At 47.8% G+C, this 21062-nt stretch overlaps 1 protein-coding gene across 1 annotated transcript; it reads left to right on the top strand.

Moving 5' to 3' along the window:
- Nucleotides 1-7571: 7571 nt before the first annotated feature.
- LSG1 (large 60S subunit nuclear export GTPase 1) lies at nt 7572-20178 on the top strand. Its single transcript, XM_039722396.1, has 14 exons — nt 7572-7997; nt 8071-8188; nt 8417-8537; nt 9114-9200; nt 10043-10129; nt 12174-12234; nt 12940-13116; nt 14260-14682; nt 14985-15086; nt 15892-16035; nt 16331-16454; nt 17059-17138; nt 17768-17941; nt 19247-20178. Exons 1-14 carry the CDS (start codon nt 7587-7589, stop codon nt 19424-19426), a joined length of 2289 nt encoding a protein of 762 aa, XP_039578330.1. The 5' UTR covers nt 7572-7586; the 3' UTR covers nt 19427-20178.
- The last annotated feature ends 884 nt before the right edge of the window (nt 20179-21062 follow it).

Below are 21062 nucleotides of genomic sequence, written 5' to 3'. Positions count from 1 at the left end.
TTCTTGCCGGGGTTGCTGGGTACACTCACAGACATAATGAAAAAGTTGGTCTCTGTGTTGTTACTATAGCTTCCTGTGTCATGTGTCAGATCTTGCCAAAAAGAATAGAAATTCTAGCATTGCAGATTGTGGCACTTATCAGGGTTTGGATGAGTGCTCAACAAAAGGGGAGCAGTACATACTCGTGCTGTAAAACATGTAAACACCTGCCTAAATTATTACACAAATAATTTCTAGAGTTTGGATCAATTAAACCAGTATGTAATTATCGTTGTTGTTGTTACTATTATTATTTTTTATTACTATTATTACATAATGCCATCTAGCAGATTATTTGGGAATTGCAAGTAACCACAGTGACCAGCATCAAACTATTAAGCCCATTCGCTTATATTTCCAAAATCCCCCTCACTGGAGGGCAGCGTGGTCAGCACCATCCCTCGACCCTGCTCAGCCACAGCTGGTCCCAGGGGACGCCTGGCTGCAGCCATGGTTTCCAGAGGCCAGTGGTAAGTGTGGTCAGTAACATGCTGCAGTTCTGTCTTCAGCAGCTCTAGCACAGCAGTTTGACAGTGTTAGGAAGGCTGCTGCTTGCCCTGAGGAGTGAATGTGTTAATGCTCCCATTTTCCAATGAGAAAACTTCAGCTGGAGGGCTGCACGGGCTGGGTGTGCACCCATCAGTGCACACAAGCTGTTGAACAGCCAGGCCCCTTGATGTGAAGCCCAGCACTCACTGGGATGCACATCTGGGCTCAGCACTGTGCTGAACTGAACCCTCTGCCTCTTCAACAAAAGCACACTGGGACCTCACAGGAAGGCAGGTGAGGGGCTGAGGTCTGCCCTGACTGCAGAGCTCAGCAGCAGCTTGCCCAGCTGGGGGTTCTCTGCTCTGAGCCCTGATGCAGGCTGGGTGTCAGGCACCCACTGGGAGCCCCATGGTGCTGTCAGGGGGGCAGGAGGGGCTGTGTGCTGTGCTGCAGCCTGTGGCAGGCAGCTCCTGCCAGCCTGCAGGACCCTCCCACTGCATGGCAGGGAGAGAAAGACTGATTGGTTCAGCTGATTCATCTCCAAGTAACATTCAATGTACTTTTCCTTTGTCTTCTTTGTCTTGCAAGGTGAAAACAGAAGATGCTGCTGTGCACATAAAATAAATCCAGTGGCTTGAGGTGAAATCTGATACCCATGCTTGGTGTGGCATTCCCAAAGTGCCCGAAGATCTGCCTCCTCCCTCAAGGTGTCCTGCTGAAGCACAGCTCCTCAGACCAACACCTGCCTGAGCAGTGCCTGTGAGCACAGGGCCGAGAGCAACCCTGTCTGCTCCTCGGGGATGCGTGGGCATGGCAGTCTCTCCATACGAGGGAGTTGCTTTGCCAAAACCTGCCTGCCTCCAGTTGTGGGCAGAGGAACCTGTTCTGAGCCTTTGGCTGGTGGCTCAGCAGGCAGGTGTTTGCTCCAGGTGAGACGGAGCAAGCAAGGAGACCCACATACCTTCCTGCAGTGCTGCCTCTGGAGAGAGGTTACAGCTGGGGGGCTGGTGCTGGTGCATAGACACTTCTGATAATGATGCCCACAGAGCTGTTTGCAGAGTCATGCTGGGCTCTGCCATCCCGATTGAAGTGATCTGTGTTCAGAAACCTAGACTTCAAGTTTTCACAGCATGGCTCCTGACCCCCCTGGCTCTCCAGCAGCCCTTGGGCAAAGTTGTCTGCAAACCCCAGTGGTGTGTAAGGTGAGGAGGAGATCTGACTCCTTTGCCCTCCTCATGGCCTCCCCAGTCCCAAGGCAGCAGCATTGCCATTTCTGCATTGCATTCTCAGGTTCTAGAGGTTTCCTTATCAGCATCTCAGAAACCCTCTGGGGGTTCCAGATGGTGGCTGGGGAGCAGCAGCACCCCAGAATACCTGCCTCTGTACCACTTGAAGTGCAACAGCAAGGAAGGTGTTTTGTGGTCACAGCCCTTGAGAATGGAATCTGTCTTGGCTCAGTTCCTCGCCATGCTTGCTCACCAGTCTGTGTGCCAGACCATTGTAGCTTTCTTTGCTTCATTAACGGGCCCAGTTAATTCAGGACCATCTCTTTCCCGCTATGTGGCAACTGCTTCAGTTCTGGGCATGGACAATTGCCACATGCTTCAGCAGCTGAAGAGCGAGTTACAAATCATGGTGGTCTGTGACAACAATTCCTGCACAAAATGCTCTGAGTTGTGCTGGGCTGAGGAGCTGTGCCACAGCCTTTGGGTGAAGTCCGGCAGCAGGGAGCAGCCCATTTGAGTTTGGGGCACCTGCTCCCTGCTTGAGGCTGTTCCTGTGGATGTCTGTGTTTCATTGCCAGGAGGAGAAGCTGAGGCACAGTGAGAGGGGTGCCTGCCCTGTGTGGCCAGGGCATGCTGCTGCTTCCCAGGAGCACGAGGCTCCCTCCTGCCTGCAAGGCCGGCAGCACCCGTGATGTGTAGGACTTGCACACTGGGGCTTATCTGCATGGCGCTGTAGCCTGGGGGGGAGTGCAGCAGCCTGCTCTCTATTTATGCAATATTCCAGCAGCTACTGAGCATCACCTGCCTTCGTGCATGCATGGAAATCCAGAGCAAGGCGTGGGAAAAGCTGTAAGATATGATCTCTGCCCTGCGGCGCAGGGCCGGCAGCACAGTGAGTGCTGCACTTTGGGCAGACCCCACTCCCTGCCCCTCCATCCCTGTCCTGCCCTGGCCACTGCAGTCTGCACTGGAGCCCGTGGTCACACCCCACCATGAGCCCCTAGGTTCTGGGATGCACGGTGTCTCAGAGGTGCAAACAGGCAGGCAGCTGTGCAGTACCTCTGTTGGAGGGAGCTGCCAGGCTGCCCATGCTGGCTGCCCTGGGCAGTGTGGAGAGATGCAAGAGTCTGTCTGACGGGAGAGGGGGAAACCCTGCAGGGAGCAGCCCTGCTTCAGGGATGGCTTTTGTGCCCAGCAGCTGGAATTGGAGCTGATGCGGATCTCTGGTTGGGGAGAGTGGTGGGGAAAGTTGATATGACAAGATCAAAATAATTCATGGGAATGTACTGATTTTGTCAGTGTATGAAAATGTGTCAGGTTTTTTCCCCCCAGGTAGTAATAGAACTTCTTGTGCCGCAGCAGCTGAAGTGACACAGTCAAAGTGAAACACTGCAAACCAGCATTCAGTATGTTCCAAAACAGTATTTCAGAGTCTCTATAACTATGCAACATGTCAAAGTTTTGACTCTTTGTTCCAAACCAGGACAAAGGAAATGCTGAACTGTCAGGTTTTTCCATGAAGCGGAAAGACTGAGCGGCTCCTGAGCCTCACAGCCACCAGTGCTGGCAGGCAGGGTGCCATGGCCCCAGCCCTGCCAGCGTCAGCCAGGTCCGGCCAGCAGCAAGTGTGGATGGCTGCCTGTCACCAGGAGCGGGGACAGCATGACCTGCTCAGGGAGAAGGGTCCTTAACAGCCTTTAATGGAAGCCACATGCCACCCCTGCCGCCCTCCAGCCTCTCTGAAGGGGAGCAGCACCCCATCCTGGAGCGGGTGTGCCCCGGCAGGGCCCAGGGCTGGGAGCGCAGGTGATGCCAGGGCCATGTGAATACTGTGGGAGATCCACGCACAGGCAGCCTGGATCTCCTTGGGGCACCAAGGGTGATGCCAGTGCTGCTCAGGCCGGCAGTGCCCCTGGAGCAGGGGCTGTGCCGTGGTGCTGTGGTTGTTTTTCAGTCCCCGAGAGCGGCACACCCCGCTTCCTGCACAGCCCCGGCGCTTCCTGCGCCGGCTGCTATAATTAGAAGGGCAGCCGGTGTCCAACGGAGCAGAGCCCTCCCTCGGGTGTCACGGCACCCTCGGGCGGCTCGCTGGGTGGGCTGGTGCTGGACAGCCGTCCTCAGACCGTGCTGCCAGCCAGGGGGCACAGGGGTGGTGGTGGGGCAGCATCCTCCGCTCAGTGCTCCATCCATGGGCCATGTTGAGGGACAGCAGTGGGCAGCACGGTGAGACTCCCAGGCACAGCTGACACAATGGGAGCTGGAGAAATCCCATCCGCTTTGTGCCTTCAAAGAGGCAGACAGTTCTCTCTAATTAACTTGCCCCCACCCTGCCACCTTCATAGGGCTGGTGGAAAAAACGGGAGCTGGAGAAATCCCATCTGCTTTGTGCCTTCAAAGAGGCAGACAGTTCTCTCTAATTAACTTGCCCCCACCCTGCCAGGCAAGGAGGTGATTTTATCTTCATAGGGCTGGTGGAAAAAAGGGAGTCTAAAAAACTCAGGGCCCCAGTGGTGTTGGTGCCTTCTCAGGGCTCAGCCTTGGCCAGGCAGCCCTGCTTCAGAGTTTCCTCATCATTCTGCTCTTTCTAAAGAGGAGCAAGACCTTCACCAAGAGATGGGAAGCTTGCAGAACAAGCTCTCACTCTTCATACAGTGCCAGGCCACTTCTGAGTACAGCTGGAAAGAAAGGGGTTCAAGCAGCTGCAGTTGTGCACAGAGCAAAATTGTCTTGGTGTTCTTTCAGGGCTGCTGTGGGGAGGGTTTCTTAAATGGGTCTGCTTGTCAGGCTGAGGCTGGCAGTACCACTGAATTGAGCATTGTGAACCTACATGAATAATGAATAGCCATCACATGAATATTTTAGACACAAGTCCTGAGATCTCCCAGTGCTGCCTTAAAGGAACATGGAGGAAAAATTGTCCAGAAAGAACGATGTTTCCTTTAGGCAAAAATGCACTGTTATCAAAGGCTTTTGAAAAAGAGTTGCTGCTGCTAAGTAATTCTCAGGATATGCATCAAAAACTGGAGCAGTGGTTTGGCTCCAAGGCATAAGAAGTTGGGAGAGAAGCCCAAGACAATGATTACAATGTGCTGTAAGGACAGCAGATTTTACTTTGTCTATGCAATGGTTTTGTGAGAATTCCCAAAGCTGTAGCCACTTTCCAAAGAGCCAGTGGTGCTGGGCACTTAGTGCTTTTCTAAGGAGTGGTGAGAAGTTTTGTGATGCACAGGGGTGCTTTCTCTCCCAGGACAACACCTCAGTCCAGCCCAGTCAAAGAGATGAGTTGTACAAAGAAAGCCTAGCAGCAAAAATTGTGTTCATTTTGCATGCAGTGATAGCTACTCCATCATATGGGAATGGGCTGCAAATCAACAGGTTTATCACGCTGTGAACAGCAGCGTGCCCCCCTCCTCCAAGCTCTCCTTGCCTGGCTGTGCTCTTGGCATGCACACTCTGGTGACAAGCTGCCTCTGTGCAGCTCTTGTGACAGCATCTGTACCTCAGTTTCCCTTTTCACTGTGTGTGATTAATCCATGCATAAATGTCTTGTAGGAGCAGCAGGCTGTCTTGCTCAGGTAGGCACACAGAGGGGTGAGAAACATGGCAATTAGAAATATGCAATTACTAGTCCAGCTCTGATGTTTTTGTCACTTGGATGACCCAGTCTACATCTCCTTGAGCACTGCTCTGCTCAAAGCGATCTTCGCAGTGCTGCTGGCATCACCAGACAGAAATAACTCCTTGGTGTTTATGAAGTGCCCAGAAACATATCTGTTGCAACAATGAGGGCAATTTGGGCATTGCTTAAGTAGGTCCCACAAAGGTGGTAGAAAATACCTGCAGTTAACTGTCCCCTGAAGCACTTCAGTCTAGAAGTGGGGAAAGGTGGGGGGAAAGAGGGCAACGTGTGGGAAAGACATCCCAATCTAAATGCAGAGATATTTTTCTGCAGGTTATCTTCAAACCTCCCTGCCCCAGGATGGGTTGCAGGTGATGGAGCAAGCCTCCTTTTCCCACTGCACCAGCACTTCTGCCTGTCCTTGAGTGTCTGTTTCCAGTTCATGCCACTGAACACTGCTGCAGGTGTCCCATGGAGGTCCACCGAGCTCTGCACTCTGTACTGACAGTCTCCAGACCCTGGTGGTGCTAGGCTGAGCTGCCAGGGCCGTGCCAATGGGATTATTAGAGCATTTTGCCTGCGGTTGGGCAGCCTGGGAATGGCACTGCACGTGCCTCAGCTGTGGGGTTAGAAGTGCTGCCAGACCCGAGGCGTGGGGATCAGCCAGGCTGGCTGGCTGCTCTGGCTGGTGATTATGCATTGTAGAGAGAAGGTAACTTTTAACTGAAATACAAAAGAAAGACAATAATGAGCACTTATATTACTGCTTCAGTGCCCACATAAAGACTTGAGATGGTTTTATTAAAGATTACTTGATTAGAAATTATTTTACTAAATGTCTGCCTGCTGTCTGCAGCCCACCAGCTTCCATTGAAGCACCTCACCTAAATGAAAAGGCGACTGCTGAGTTCCCTTTCATCTCTCTTATTTGCCTTTAGGAAGCAAAGGAGGGGCCAGACCAGGCTGGTGATGGCGGCAGAGCCTGGGATGAGCATGGCAAAGGATCAGACGTCCTTGGGAAATTTATGCCATGCAGTTACTGCCTCGTCCTTGGGAAATTTATGCCATGCAGTTACTGCCTTTGAAAAGAAGAAGAAAAGAATAGCTGTGCCTTCCTAATGGGTGTTTATCATGGAGCAAGAGAAAAGAAAAAAGAGAGAAAAGAGAAGAGAGAAAAGAGAGAAAAGAGTGAAAAGAGAGAAATGAGAAAATAGAGAAAAAAGAGAGAAAACAGAAGAGAGAGAAGAGAGAAAAGAGAAAAGACCACTCCCACCCAGGGCGTTGTGCATGCTGCCATGCTCCTGAAGTTAAGCTTTGTCTGCTCCAGTTTTCCAGGGATTAGACAGATTATTCTCCAGTTACAATTGATACATATTACAGAGTTGTAGTGAAAATTGTCCGGCTTTAACCCAACAACCATAAAGGAGAAATGCTTCATAAATCAGTTCAGTGAGCAAGTACAGGTCAAGTTGTTTATTAATTTATCGTGCTCTCCCATCTTGACCCAGACCAGTCGCAACAACTGCTGCCAAAATCCATTCAGTGGTTCCCTGGCTAGTCATGCAATTTCCTCTGTCTGGCAAAGATGCCCAGACTCTGGCTGGATTTTGCCAGCAACCTCATAGTGTACCTCCCACAGCTGCATCCAGGATCCTGCTTTGCCAGCCTCATTCCTTGCATGCACTGTTTGCTGTATTGGGATGGTGGACACTAGGGAAAGGAACCTGCACTGGCCTGGCTGTGTTACAGGGCACATGGTCAACCTCGGCCACAGGAGCAGCAGAGGGAGACACAAACCCCTGCCCCCATGGCTGGCTGCCAGGCAGGGTTTTGCATGATGTGGTTTGATAGCATCTGCACCAGGCTGAACCAGCAAGAGAAACTGGCCCCACAGCTGCCGGGGCTGGCAGCCCTGAGTGCCACCCCATGCCAGGAACTCCAGCTGCAGCACCAGCCTTGGGCTGGCAGTGAACCGTGTCCCCAGGCTCAGTACTGGTGGGAGGGAGGGGGTTAGAGCTGAGCCTGAGGAGGGGAGACCCAGAGAGATGTGTGTCCATACTGAGCACCACAGGGTGGGAGTGACAGAAAGATGGATGGATGGATGGATGGATGGATGGATGGATGGATGGATGGATGGATGGATGGATGGTCACAGAACCAATTGGGTAGGAAAAGACCTCTGGTATGGAGTCCAACACCGTATCAACTAGACCATGGCACTAAGTGCCACCTTCTTAAACACCCCCAGGAACGGTGACTCCACCAACTCCCTGCGCAGTCCACGCCAACGTGTAATCACCCTTTCAGTTAAGAAATTCTTACTAATGTCCAACCTAAACCTGCCCCTGTGCACGTTCAGACTGTCCGACAGTCACGGCCGGGGCGGCGGCACCGCCTGGCGGCGGACACCGGGACAGGCCGGGACAGGCCGGGGCACGGCGGGCGCAGGCTCCGGGCGGCGGAAGGGGCCGGGCGGCGGAAGGGGCGGTGGAAGCGGGCGGTGGAAGCGGCGGCCGGCCCGCCTCTTCCGTCGGCGGCGGCACATGGGCAAGAAACGGAGCGATGGGCTTGGGCGCTCCCTGCAGCGGCAGCGCGGGCTGGAGCGCCGCGGCGCCTCCTCATGGGTGAGCCGGGGGCCGGGGAGGCGGGAGAGAGCTCGGGGCGGCGTGGCCTGACGGTGCTGTCCTGTCCCGGCAGCTGCACGCCAGCGAGGTGGTCGCCGAGCGCGGCCCGGAGCTGCGGTCGGCGCCCGAGCAGAGCCCGCTGGAGGAGTTCCTGGCCACGGCCGAGCTGGCCGGCACCCGCTTCGTGGCCGGTGAGCAGCGGGGACGGGCCGGGGGCAGATCCCGGGGGCCGAGGCGGGGATGCCGGGGCCGGGCGGCACCGGTTCTGGGCTGAGTGAGTGCGAATGGGAGCTGGCGGTGGGTCTGCCGGCCGCAGCTGAGGCGGGTTGTGGGGCCCTGAGCCAGGGCTGGGGCAGCAAGGCCAGGATGGGGTGGCAGCGCTGGGGACGGGTGTCTTTGGATGGCTGTCTGTCCTTCAGAGCGTCTGAATGCCCAGATCGTGTCTGCCCAGAGCTGCACGGGCCTGCTCACGGCACAGGAGGCCCAGCGCGTGCGGCAGCTGCACCAGGAGAATCAGGAACTGCTGCGCATCCCGCGGAGGTGAGCTCTGCAGGGCTGCCCGGGCGACCCTTGGCTGAGTGGGGCTCCCAGGCTGATCCTCCCCCATGGCTGCAAGCCTGAGGACAGCCTCAGGTTGGCAAACCCTGCTTTTGGAGAAGGCACTAACTAACCTATGGGAGCGGGCTGTAACCCACAGTACAGGTGCCAGTCTGCCGTGTGAGTGCTGCCAGTGCCAGCCTTTCTAGCCTGAAGGTGTGGGTTTTCTGCCCAAAGCTTGGCACTGCTGTAGCAGGTGCATCCAGGCTGCCTGATAAACCTTTTCAGAGCTCTGTGAAGGGTGAACAGAGAGATTAATCCCATCTCAGGGACCCTGCAAAACTTAGCTCAAGAAAACAGCTCTGTGGTATCTGGTGTATGTGCTCTCTGCTAATGGAGTTTGGAAGGAACAAGGAAAGAAGATTTACTTAAAACTGCTGAAAATAGATGCATGTACGTCTGAACCTTTACTTCAGCATAGCTGAATGTGTGGTTTTTATGTTCTTTATGTTTACTGAAGTAATGTAGCTGGACTGACTGCTATTTCTGACCACTCACTCCAAAATATGCTTGTTATAGGCCGCAGTGGGATAGGACAACCAGTGCAGAGGACTTGAAGCAGGCAGAGAGAGAGAGCTTTCTCGAGTGGAGGCGACAGCTTGCCCAGTGAGTATGCTGCCTGTGGCTGGGTAAGTAGCTGGTGGCATTTAGTGACACAGGAAGCAGCAGGTTGTATTTATCCTTGTTGGATCAATAAAGCTAATGGCTGTTCAGTACCTCTCTGTACTTGTCCTGGAAGGCTGGACATCCCAGCCACAATCCAGCATGTCTTTGTGGTCAGCTCTGCAAAGCTGTCTTATGTGTGTGTGTTCTTTTAAATTAATTCAGGATGACGTGTGATGTTCTTCATTCACCTGTGAAGTAGAGGGTTACTGCTCTGGATGTGTCTTTTAAGAGCAGTAGTGCTGCCAGCCTGCTGCATCCAGCAGCCTGTGCTGGTCTAGCACTGCTTCTGCTGGCTTGGAGACATGGGTGGTATCTGCTCACATCCTGCAAACCCGTGCTTACCCTGAGTAAAGTTGTTCAGGTGGTGGTAACACCAATTTAAAGGTTGTATAGAGGTATTTCAGGTGCCATCCCCAAATTTCGTTTTTTCCAAGTGATACTCAATTGAGAAAAAAACTACTGGCACTTGGGATAACTTCTCTCATTAGTTATCATGGCTCTCAAATTTCACAGGCAGACTCTTGATGAATTCTTGTTCTTTCCATCTTTTACCACTTCTGTATTGACAAGATCAGAAGCCATTGTGTCACCACTAAACCAGTGCCACTGACAGCAGTGTACCTGAGGGCTTGATCTGTTTGACAAAACATCAGAAATAGTGCCTCTATATGAGTTTGGTTTTGATTACTCTGCAAAACTAAAGCCTTCTGGATCTTGGGAAGAACTGAGCTTACAGCCTGCCATGGACCAAATGTGCTGTTGTTTTTTCTGTTTTGCCTTAGCCTCGAAGAAGAGAAAAAGTTAATTCTAACTCCATTTGAAAGAAATTTGGAATTTTGGCGTCAGCTTTGGAGAGTCATTGAAAGAAGGTAAAGTATTTTGCTATCCACTTTTTAAAATGTGATGTTAAATGTATTTTCATGAATTGTGGTTTCTGAGACAAGCTTCAGGTGTCTCAGCACAGGAAAAATTACTAAGTTAGTATTTTATTATCAGCACTGCAGTGATTTTGTTTTTGTGGTGCCTGCTAGCTCTCAACAGCGTGATGTGCAGTGGTTCACTGTGAGTCTCCTGGCCTTCCCCAGTAACTCTGTGTTGGAGGCCTCCTTTAGAAAGTGCCTTTGAGGTCTCTTGCCAAGATTAACCCCTTCCCCTCCTTCCCAACCAAACTGCAGCAGCTGATGTTCAGGAGCAGGAGGCAAGGAGTAAGTAATGTTGGGAAAGAAGGAACCCCTTGTCTCTTTGCCACACAGAGAACTTGCAGCAGTGCACAGGAGACAACGGGCTGCCATACCACAGGAACAGCTTTGTTTGCTCTGCTGAGCCGTAATATAATAAGGGTGGTATCTGCTATGTTAATCTAACTGGGGCATTTAATTTCACTAGTAATTAGGTTTAAGATCGTCTCATTTCACTTTCCTAAAATTGAAAAATACTCCACCAGTGAGGTCATGGTGAGCTGGTCCTTTGACAGAAGGGGCTTTGTACTGAGTGCTGTGGGCCCTTGGCTGGGAGAGTGCTGGTCAGGAACATCCATTGTAGGCTACCATGATGTACACTGTGAGTGTACAGGGTGTTTTGAGGTGACTGGAATGTGTTATTAATGCCTTTCTGCTCCTTTCAAGGCTTTTTATTTCATGTAGAGTGAGGATGCTGTCTCAGAAGTGAATGTTAAAGTCACTCAATCTTTACCTTTTCAGATAATTTGATCTGTTATCAGCCTTTTCCATGTATTTGCTTCAAACTAGTTCCCAGCAGTGTGGTTCAGTAACTTCTCTGTATCCCATCCCAGTATGATGGTGTCAGCTTCCCTTGTATTGGTATTTAAATGTCTGTAACTGTGCAGTTCTCTTTGTACCCATGGGGCTTATTAGATTATTCCCTTGGGGGATTTTTTTTTTTATTTTAATACATAATGAACTGGCTAGTGAGGCTTGAAATTCTTCCATTCAACCTGTGGTGTTCTGAAGTTGTCCTGACTTAACAGAAATCCCTGTCAAACAAATATAATTAGCATGTGATAATACATGGCAGCATTTTAAATTACTTGCCTGGAGAAGTTCTAGTGGAAGAGGCTGTAGTTTAATTTTCCTGTCCTTTTGACAAAAGAAACATGAATGCCTTTGGGATCTGAAGCCATTGCATTTAATTACTGTGTGGAACTAATGAGTTCTGCTCGTGTGTGTGGTGGCAACCTGGCCTCTGGATTTGGAAGCTGTTTCCTAGAAACCACCTTACTGAAGCATGTTGCAAGGCCTTGCTTGCATGGGGGAGTAACATATTTTACTGAAGTCTAAGGCTATTTTTTCATTGTTTTATGCATTTTGTGGCAAAAAGAGCACAGAGGGACTTTTAAAAATACCCAATATCAAATACTTAGAATCTGCATGTCATTTGTGGGAGGCTTTGTACATCTTGTTCCATGCAAGGAGGACAACAATATTCCAAAATACCTGGCTGTGTAGGAACACCACCTCTTCTTTCTCTCTGTCACCACCCTGCCACAGCTGAGGATAACACAACTTTGTGTTATCACAGTTTTTAGTACCATTCTAAAAGATGGAGTACCACTGCTGTGGTTCCTGCCTGCTGAGCATTTCTGAAGAGTGGATGGGTTGGCAGAACTGTCATGTTTTCTTCCCTCTTGCTGGCTGTATGGTTGTGCAGGAGAATGAGCCAAGAGAGAAGGAAACACTGTATGGCAGTAGTGGCTTGTAGCACAAGCATGGCTCTGTGGGGCAGGTGGGCTGCTGAGATGCTCTGTTGTTCAGTAAAGGTATTTAGTAGGATACTACAGTTGAAACTATTAAAATTCCGAGGAAAACCCAAAAGTGAATAATTGCTGTGTCTTACTGCTTTCTTTGAGGCAATGTAAGAAGGAGTGCTTCATGGGGCTTTCCTTTACTTTTGCAGTGATATTGTAGTCCAGATAGTAGATGCCAGAAACCCCCTTCTGTTTAGATGTCAAGACTTGGTAAGTAAACCACTTTCTGAATGTTGTCTTCATTTTATATCTTAATGTTTATGTGATAGATTTTTTGTTCAATGCATTCAGCCACCTTGAAGCTGTTTTGCTGTTGTGGCTGAGTGAATATCTTAGTAATTGTTGCAGTTATTCTGGCATGAAATTATTTTTCTTTGTCCTTTGGTATTTCACACAGAATGTTGTGAATATAGAGGCTCTTCTGCAGATGTTACATTGTAGATACTATTTTATTCCTCATTACTCATTAGAAGTGTCCTCACATAAAGGAATTGTCTTATGTAAACGCATAGTGAAATAAAAGTGGGTGAGGATTACAAAAGATCAAAAATCATTGAAGTGACAAGTTTGTAATGATAGGCTATAGAACACTCCATCAGGGAGACATGAAATTGCTCAAATAGTTACCTTAGGAGCTCCTGCTGCAGGGTGCTGATTAATATCTTGTCACAGCTCTAAGGAGACAAGATGTTTGCACACATGACCAGCAACAAGCTGTACTGTGGTAGTTGCATGCTCCAATTTGTTCTTGTGGCTGTCTGCTGAGCAGCACTCAGCCCACCAGCCTAGGGATGGTAAGCTTGGCTACACTTGTGTGGGGCTGCATGGAGTAATTTGTGCTGCTGCTCTTGTATTGTCTTGGGTGGAAGGAGTCAAAACCAGAGCACAAACTGATCTTTCTCTTGTTCTCTTTAGGAAAGTTACGTTAAGGAAGTCAGCAATGACAAGGAGAACATGATCCTGATCAACAAAGCAGATTTGCTGAGTGAGGAGCAACGTGCTGCTTGGGCACAGTTCTTTGAGAAGGAGGGTGTCAAGGTGGTGTTCTGGTCAGCTTTGGCAGAGTGTGAACGGCTCTGTGGAGAATCAAAGGTACTGCAGGTGACCAGTTCAGACTAGGTCTGTGCTGGCTGCAGCTGGTAATTGCTTTGCAGCTATCCTTGTGATGTACCTGAGCACAAAAGGATTATTTTAAAGACCTGTGCAGCTGTAAAACAGCATTTGAAGGATCAATTCAGAGACAAAAGTGAGGAGGGTAAGATGGTGAACAAAGTGCAGAAGACAGAAACAGCCCTTGTAGACCTGCTTGCAAACTCTTAACTCATTGAAGGAAAACCTTTCCAGGTTGGATGCTGCAAGGGCTGGAGTTATCTGTATAGAGGATTTTTTTCTTTCCCAGGGAGGGGACGTGTTTCTTGGAGAACCTAAAGTACCTGAAAGTAATTTACCCAGTGGAACAAACTGAGCTGTTGCCCCAAATTACATGTTTTTTTTCTTTCCCAGGGAGGGGACGTGTTTCTTGGAGAACCCAAAGTACCTGAAGTAATTTACCCAGTGGAACAAACTCAGCTGCTGCCCCAAATTACATGTTATCAATTGGTGCTGCTTTCTTTGTTATGACCATTCAGCTGTTGAATATCCCATATTTCCTTCAAAAAATAACTACTCTGTTCATCTGGTTTACAGTTCTTGGTTGAAATGTTTTTACAGACTGGTTTGAAAGTGAGATTGAAGGTGTTAGTTCTCTCTTTTTGGGAAGAAAGGTCAAAATACTATTGTTGTGAAAATATCTTCATTTTTAAATGTAAACTCTTTGCAGGGAAGAAGTGTAGAGTTGACTGAAAACTAAACAGCTTGAAATTATTTTAATGAAATATTTAGACATGAAACAAAATGGCTTTGTGTTCTGAAGATTTTGAAAAAACATTCCTTTTACTCGGAATGCTTAATAATTTAAAAAAACTAGTCTGGGTGTGCACATGTTCATTCTGGAGAGGAACTTCTTAATGACTTCACAGAGAAGCTGTGAACAGTCCCTCTTGGAATACTTTTGTCATTCTCCTGAAACAGGCTAGTTTTTCCTACCTACATCCTACTTAAGAGCTCTAAAAAACCCCAGTGTGATGAAAGCACTGAGTTGTCAGCTCTTGGGCTCTGGCTGATGAGAGCTCACTGAGGCAGCAGCAAGGCTTGGGGTTGTCTTTGCATTTCAGCTCTGAACTGCTGTTCCCACAGGAGCTGGGCGCTGAGGGGGCAGCGGAGCACCCGAGTGGTTCTGAGGAGGGGGGCTCCAGTCAGGAAGATGAGAACACAGCACCAGATAGCACAGAAAGAGCATCCACAGGCAGCACTTGGCAAAGTGCAAACCAGGTCCTGGACAGTGATAACAGCAGTGATGAATATGAAGACTGTGAAGATGATGAAGAGGAGGACTGGCAAACCTGTTCTGAGGATGAAGCTGGTGACAACTTAAATGCTGTTGGTCCAGGGAGGATGGAAAGCAGGACTGATGGTGCTGCAGTGCAGCACAGAGTGCAGGAGCAGAACAGGAACATCAGGAACTTCAGCCATCTAGTACAGAGAAATGAGCTGCTGGAGATATTCAAAACCATGCACAATGGTCCAAGGGTGAAGGATGGGGAAGTAAATGTTGGGCTGGTGAGTTGGACTTTGTGCTTAAATGAAACTTACTTAATCTAAATTGTAATTCCATGTGCCCTCCTTGGGAAAAATTCATCCTGTAGTCTGGCTTCCTATAAGGATATAAAAACTAGCAAGCACAAACCACTGTGGCTTTTGTGCACAGATTAATACTGAATCTGGAGTCCTAAAGCTCAATGTGCCCCTCTGCTTGCCCTAATTTTTTTTTTTAGAACATTTTATTAAAGAACTTTTGTGTCAGATCTGTCGGTCTTTTGGCATCACCCTGCCTAATAACATATCACTTCTTTGTCGTCTAGGTGGGTTACCCTAATGTTGGCAAAAGTTCAACCATCAACACAATCCTTGGAAATAAGAAGGTGTCAGTGTCTGCTACACCAGGCCGTACAAAACACTTCCAGGTATTGCTAACAAATAACATCAGTCTTTTGCCCCAGTGGAAGAGAGCTTCGTTATGACCTATTTGCAGCCACATGCACTCACTGAGAGCTCTGCCAGCCTGAACTGTGGCCAGCAGAGTAGGTTGGAGAGGGGTGGTCTTGATGTGTGTAATTTTGGAACTTTAATTCTTGCTTCTAAACTTGTGCTCGATTTTGAGTCACTCATGAGAGCTGTGCACTGGGGCATGTTTTCAATCTCCTGATTTTATTTAGTTACCTTGTCCCTTTTTTCCAACACCAGTAATGAGGAGAGAATCTTTTTAAAATTAGTGTTCCTCCAAGTAGCTTAAAGTCAAGGTTTCAAACTATCCTGGTCAACATCATTGCTGTGAATAAATGTAGTTTTGCTGATATTTTCATGTTGATCAAACTCTGATTTTGAGATTGCTCCCACATTATAGCATTGGAGCTGCTTTGTGGGATTTGTGCTTTTCAAATTCCTAGCTGTTTCAGAAGGTCCAACACAAACTTAAAGGTTTCTGGAGTGCTTTCTTCTCTCCCATCAGACTGGAGAGCTGAAGATCTTGCTGCCCCCATCTGGACACCTTATTTAGGAACTTTGAAAATGTTGCTGTCTTCTACATTTGATCTCCTTAATTCATTGGCTGGGACCAGCAGGGCAGGTGTCTGTGTTAGAATTTCTGCTTATTGTCATTTGCATCCATGTTTCATCTATGCATTTGATTTTGGGGTTTTTTTTTTGGTTCCTTTTTCCTCCATGGACACTGAGTTGCCATAGTGAACTAATGGGTTATTTATCGTGTAGACCCTGTATGTGGAGCCTGGCCTGTGCCTTTGTGATTGCCCTGGTCTGGTGATGCCATCTTTCGTCTCTACCAAGGCAGAAATGATTTGTTCTGGAATTCTGCCTATAGATCAGATGAGGGACCATGTTCCACCTGTTTCTCTAATATCCTTTGCATGGGGTTTGTAAGAGTGCATGCAGGGGTTGGATCTGGAGTATGCCAAGTAGCATGTTCCTGCTAGCAGCACACGTGCTCATGCTTTGAGGGAGGTGGGACATACTGGATAACACAGTCCTGCTGTGTTGGTCTTTTCCTATCTCATTTCAGCTTAGTCATGTTTGTCAGACTTGTGTTATTATTCTGGTTTGCAACAAAATCCAAAAGTCATTCTTTTGTGTGTGCTCTTAGAGTGACAAGGGCAAGCTGTAAATCACAAAGTGGTTTCCTTCACTAGCTTATGTTTGCCAGCATATCCCACGCAACATTTTGGAAGCAACCTATGGAATAAATATCATTAGGCCAAGGGAAGATGAGGACCCAGATCGAAAGCCAACAGCTGAAGAGCTGCTAACAGCATATGGATGTGAGTGATGATCCTTTTAAAACCTGTCACCTCCACTGTGTGCATGGTCCTGAACATGGCCTTAGGAGAACCTTCTAAAGTTAGGCCCAGCTTGGGTTTGTTGTGCATTGGACCTCTTTGCTAGGGCTTGCCCTCCTCTCAGGAATGGTCTTTGTTAATGGCTCCTCTGTGAGTTGGAGTGGTGCTTTGCCAGTCTCATCTGACAGATGTAGTGATAGTGGGGAAGATGCTGGTGAAATGCCCTGCCAGTCTATAGTGTGGTGCTCTTACCCTTTCAGATACCTCCCACCATCTGTGTCTGAATTAGACTTTGAAGAATACAGTGAATTTTCATTCTCTGCCTTTAAAACAAGAATGAAACCCTAGCAGCTTTCTGCTAATAGGAAGATGTCAGCTCTTATTTCTTTCAGGTCAGGATGCTTCTGCAGTACCTTTACAGTCACCAAAGTCCTTCCTTTTCCCCTTCTCTTGCTTTCCCCAAGAGAAGCCTCTTTCTAAGAGAGTATTTTCGAGAAAGAATACGAATGGGTATTTAGGCAGCAGAGGAGAACATATTCATATTCTCTTGTATTTACAAAGACTATACTTTGGATTTCTCTTCCAGACATGAGGGGCTTTATGACATCTCATGGACAGCCAGACCAGCCGAGATCAGCTCGATATGTGTTAAAAGATTATGTCAGTGTAAGTGTTTCTTACATCTGGGTTTTCATCTCTTTTCAGAGGTGAATTAAATGTTGCACTGGAGTACAATAAAGTAAATTCTATTTCTCTGGATAAAATCACCATGTATTAAAAGACTCTTGAAATTGGGCTGCTTTTATGTTTTAGAAGAATAAATTGAATTTCTCAAGCTGCCTAATCTTAGAAAGGTGATTGCTTAAAATATGGTGCCAGCTAAATAAATAATCTATCTCCAAAATAGCTAGCAGATACTCAAGAAATGAACTCATAATATACTGCTGGACCAATATTTGGCACTAAGGACTGTTGCTCTGAGTACTGTAATACTGCATACTTCTTTAGCATCTCTTGGCAACTTATTGTTGATAATTTCTTAATAGGATCCTCTGGTGCTCCTGAGAGTTTTGCTCTGTGTTGTTTGCAGCTGGGCACTGCAGCTGCAAATGGTGCTTTGATGCAGAGGTGGAACAGTACTTTAACTTAGGAGTCAAGCCAGTTGTTGCCTGGGAGAAGAAATAAAGTGTACTGCCAGTGTGAACCCCTAAACTTCAGGCCCTTCTTAGGGTTGGAGTTGTTTTCTTTCCTCTCTGAGTTGCTTTTGTAACAACTGTGTCCCATTGCTTTCACAGGGGAAGCTGTTATATTGCCACCCACCTCCTGGTATTGACCCAAATGATTTTCAGCACCAACATCAAAGATGCCCTGACAGTATAACTGTGCAGGCCACAGGACAGGTGAAGCCTGAGAAAAATACCAAAGCAAAACAAATTGAAAATGTGGTGGACAAAACTTTTTTCCATCAGGTAAATTCTGGAAAAGACTTGTTCTAGGAATTTTTGCTGCAGCATTCATCTGTAGTTACTGGGGGGAAACCACCTTTGAGGATGGAGGTGTGCTGGGTTGAATTAATGGTGTTTAATGCTGTGGGATCTGCATGTAATTTCTACCCAAGAGCTCTGTTCTTTTTATTGTCTCCTAAATCACTGGGAATGTCCTAGGTGACAGAAAGATTGCTAATGAGGTGTGTGCACAGATGATTTTTCAGAGGTCAGCAGGGTGACCCTTGTCTTTAGGAATCAAACATCAATCTTGAGCAAGCAGGAGGGTGATTGAGAAGAAGGACAAGTATGAATGACTTGGCAACTGACCCAGAACAAGGTTTTGAACTAGCAGGTCCTTCAAAGTGACATTCCTTTCCTGAGCAGATGTATTTAGAGGCTGTGATAAGCTTTTTAAAGATAATTTAGTATTTATGATATTTATATTTATGTTATATTTGTATTGATTATATATATTAGGATTTAGTATTATGTTGAGGTTTTGACTCGGAACCTGGAATCAGATGAAAAGAATACAAACTGATTTAAAATCCAGTCAAGAAATCTCAAAATTAAGTGGAAAATGGGAATTTTTCTTAACCTGTATGATTCTTGTTAGATCCTACAGGCATCTGTTTTGCCTCTACACTACTGAAAAAGTGTATTAATGACTCATAGTGAAATATGAAATCCTTAACTGACCATATCTGACAAGGATTAGAACAGGTTTTTAGCTGTAAATACATAGCACGTTCCATTCTGTGTGGTTAGCTGGATGTGAACACCATTTATTTAGCACAGCTAAGATAATCATGCATTTTGAAAACAAGAACTCAAGCTCTTAAAAAAAAAAAAAGTGAGCTATTTCAGAAAACCGTGACCTGAAAAGAATTTTTGGGATTACCAGACTGTTGCTCTGTCTGCCCAAAGTGCTGGCACAAGCTGCGAGCCCCGTCAGTGCTGCCCACGCTCCAGACTTGAGCAACTTATTTTGGTCTGTGGCTTTCCTGGGCGCCAGATTTATTTGTGAAGACAGTTTGTTGTGCACAGAGCAGAGGCTGTGAGGATCCATGCTGGAGCTGGAGCTGATCCTGGCTGGGACACAGCGTCACATCAGCGGCAGGCGCTGGGGACCCGGCAGAGCTGGAGCTGCTGGCAGGCTTTGGCTGCCTGCCGTGGCCTTCCTGCGGCTCTGGGGCAGGGCCTAAGCTTGCCTGTGCCTGGTTTACTGACACGCTGCAGTGGTTGAGTGTCTTCTCCTCGGTCACTGGAGGTTGTGTCCTTTTGCAGGAGAACGTTCGCGCCCTGATGAAAGGGGTCCGGGCTGCCATGGGCTACCGGCCTGGCTGCGGCCTCGTGCCGGCCGCTGCACCCAGCCCTGCCAGCGTGGGGGGAAAGCCCTGGAAGAAACACGGGAACAGGAACAAGAAGGAGAAAATCCGCAGGATCACGAAGCACCTGGAGGCTTAGCTGTGGCGGCAGTATCTTGCCTTTTCAGGGCAGGCACTGCACTGTCTCACAGGCCTTAACTGAGGGGGGGAAAAAAACAGATAAGTGGGCATCACTAGCTCACCTGGGAGCTCTCTGCAGTGGATTGGCCTGGCAGGGTGAGGGTGGGCTCTGGTGGCTGCAGTTCATCCCTTCTGAGAACAAAAGAGACCTGGCTGTTGGTGTTATCTGGAAACCAGCCCAGACATTTGACTGCTGCTGAAACATCCTTCCAGTGGGAGCAGATGGAGCTGTGCAGGAATGTTTTTTCCTTCCATAAAGGATGTATTTTATTGCTGTTGCAATCAAAGCAAGCCCTGGTAAAACTGACTAAAATCTTTAAACAGTTGAATTTCAATGAGTGAAGTTTGTTACATTTTGAGACACTATTACTCTTTTTCCTTTTTTTTTTTCTGGTCTTTAAGGCTTGTTTGTTGATTTGACAAAATGCTTTAGTGTGTTGACAGATGAGGTAGAATGATCTTTATTGCCCTCTTCCTTCTCTGCTCTTCTCAGTCCTGTTCTGTAGAATCTGTAACCACACCCTATTTCCCAGTTTGAGCAGAGCACAGCACACCATGCAAGGAAAATGTTGTTTTTATATCCTTTACACTGAGCTGGTATCAGTTGTTTTTGTGTGACTTCCCACTAGTATTTTAAAACATTGGCTCCATATGACTGGCTAAAAATCTGGTGCTAATTTGTCCTTAAAATATACTTGAGATTTTACTTCCTCTGTGTGTCATGTTCTGTCTCATTGCCCTAAGTCAGAGAACTGTCTATTAGCAGATTATAATTGAGTACATGAGTATTTGTGCTGAAAAGACTTTACTTACCAGAGGGGTAAGATTAAAGTGAGATTTACTTCTCAGCTGAAGTAAATCTCACTTTCAGATTTGAGAAAATGTTTGTGCACTTGATCAGAGCTCCTTGTTCCTCGTTCAGCACAGGGAGTAATGACAGGACTGGAGAAGCTCACAAAAACGAGTCATGCTTTGTTTTTAGGTAGTGGAAGGAGTAACACATCATGCTGGTCTCTTGATGCTATAAAAAGCCATTGCTGTCTTGTAATTCTGTACTTTCCAGGCTTTAAATGTGGATGGAGAGATGAAAGCAACTGCTGAGCAAAACCACAGCAGATGTGGGGTGTGCAGCCAAGCCAGTTTTGGCTTTGTGACCCTTTGTGTGTGTCCTGAACAGCCAGGTTGCACTGTGTATGCAGAGGATCCCCTGACAGCAGAGCTCTGCCTCAGCTGCTGCTGCCCCTGGAGTGCCTGAGTTCCTGATTACATCACTGGGGGGGGAGATAGTGCCCTGCCATGTGTAAAGTTAAAGTATAATTACACTGAATTAATATGGTCAGTGGTGTTTTCACTCAGTGTACTGTAGCAGAAAGTGGATTCTCAGGAGAGGCTGTTTAATCTAGTTCTCCTGGAGAAGGTGATCTTTGCCTTGGTTTCCTGAAAAGGTTGTGCCTTAGCCATGTGGCTTCTCCACCCTTCTTGCAGGAAAGACACCTGCTTTTGTCCCTTACAATGCTTTAGGGACTTGATTGCGCAGAAACACTCCTTTGTTTTTGTCCTGTTCTGTGTGACACTATTACCTGTCAAACTGGAGT

Source organism: Passer montanus, unplaced genomic scaffold (assembly GCF_014805655.1).
Source record: "Passer montanus isolate IOZ18808 unplaced genomic scaffold, ASM1480565v1 scaffold48, whole genome shotgun sequence".
In the NCBI taxonomy this organism is placed as follows: domain Eukaryota; kingdom Metazoa; phylum Chordata; class Aves; order Passeriformes; family Passeridae; genus Passer; species Passer montanus.
The sequence above is the reverse complement of the archived record's forward strand: the minus strand, read 5'-3'. Positions and strand labels throughout refer to the sequence as shown.

Excerpts from the sequence above, each read along its gene's own strand:
- LSG1 (XM_039722396.1), top strand. The coding sequence starts at position 7,587 with ATGGCACTAAGTGCCACCTTCTTAAACACCCCCAGGAACGGTGACTCC. Across the intron at positions 15,087-15,891 it reads GCCGTACAAAACACTTCCAG|ACCCTGTATGTGGAGCCTGG; the intron begins GTATTGCTAACA and ends TTTATCGTGTAG. Across the intron at positions 16,036-16,330 it reads ATGTTCCACCTGTTTCTCTA|GTTTGCCAGCATATCCCACG; the intron begins ATATCCTTTGCA and ends TCACTAGCTTAT.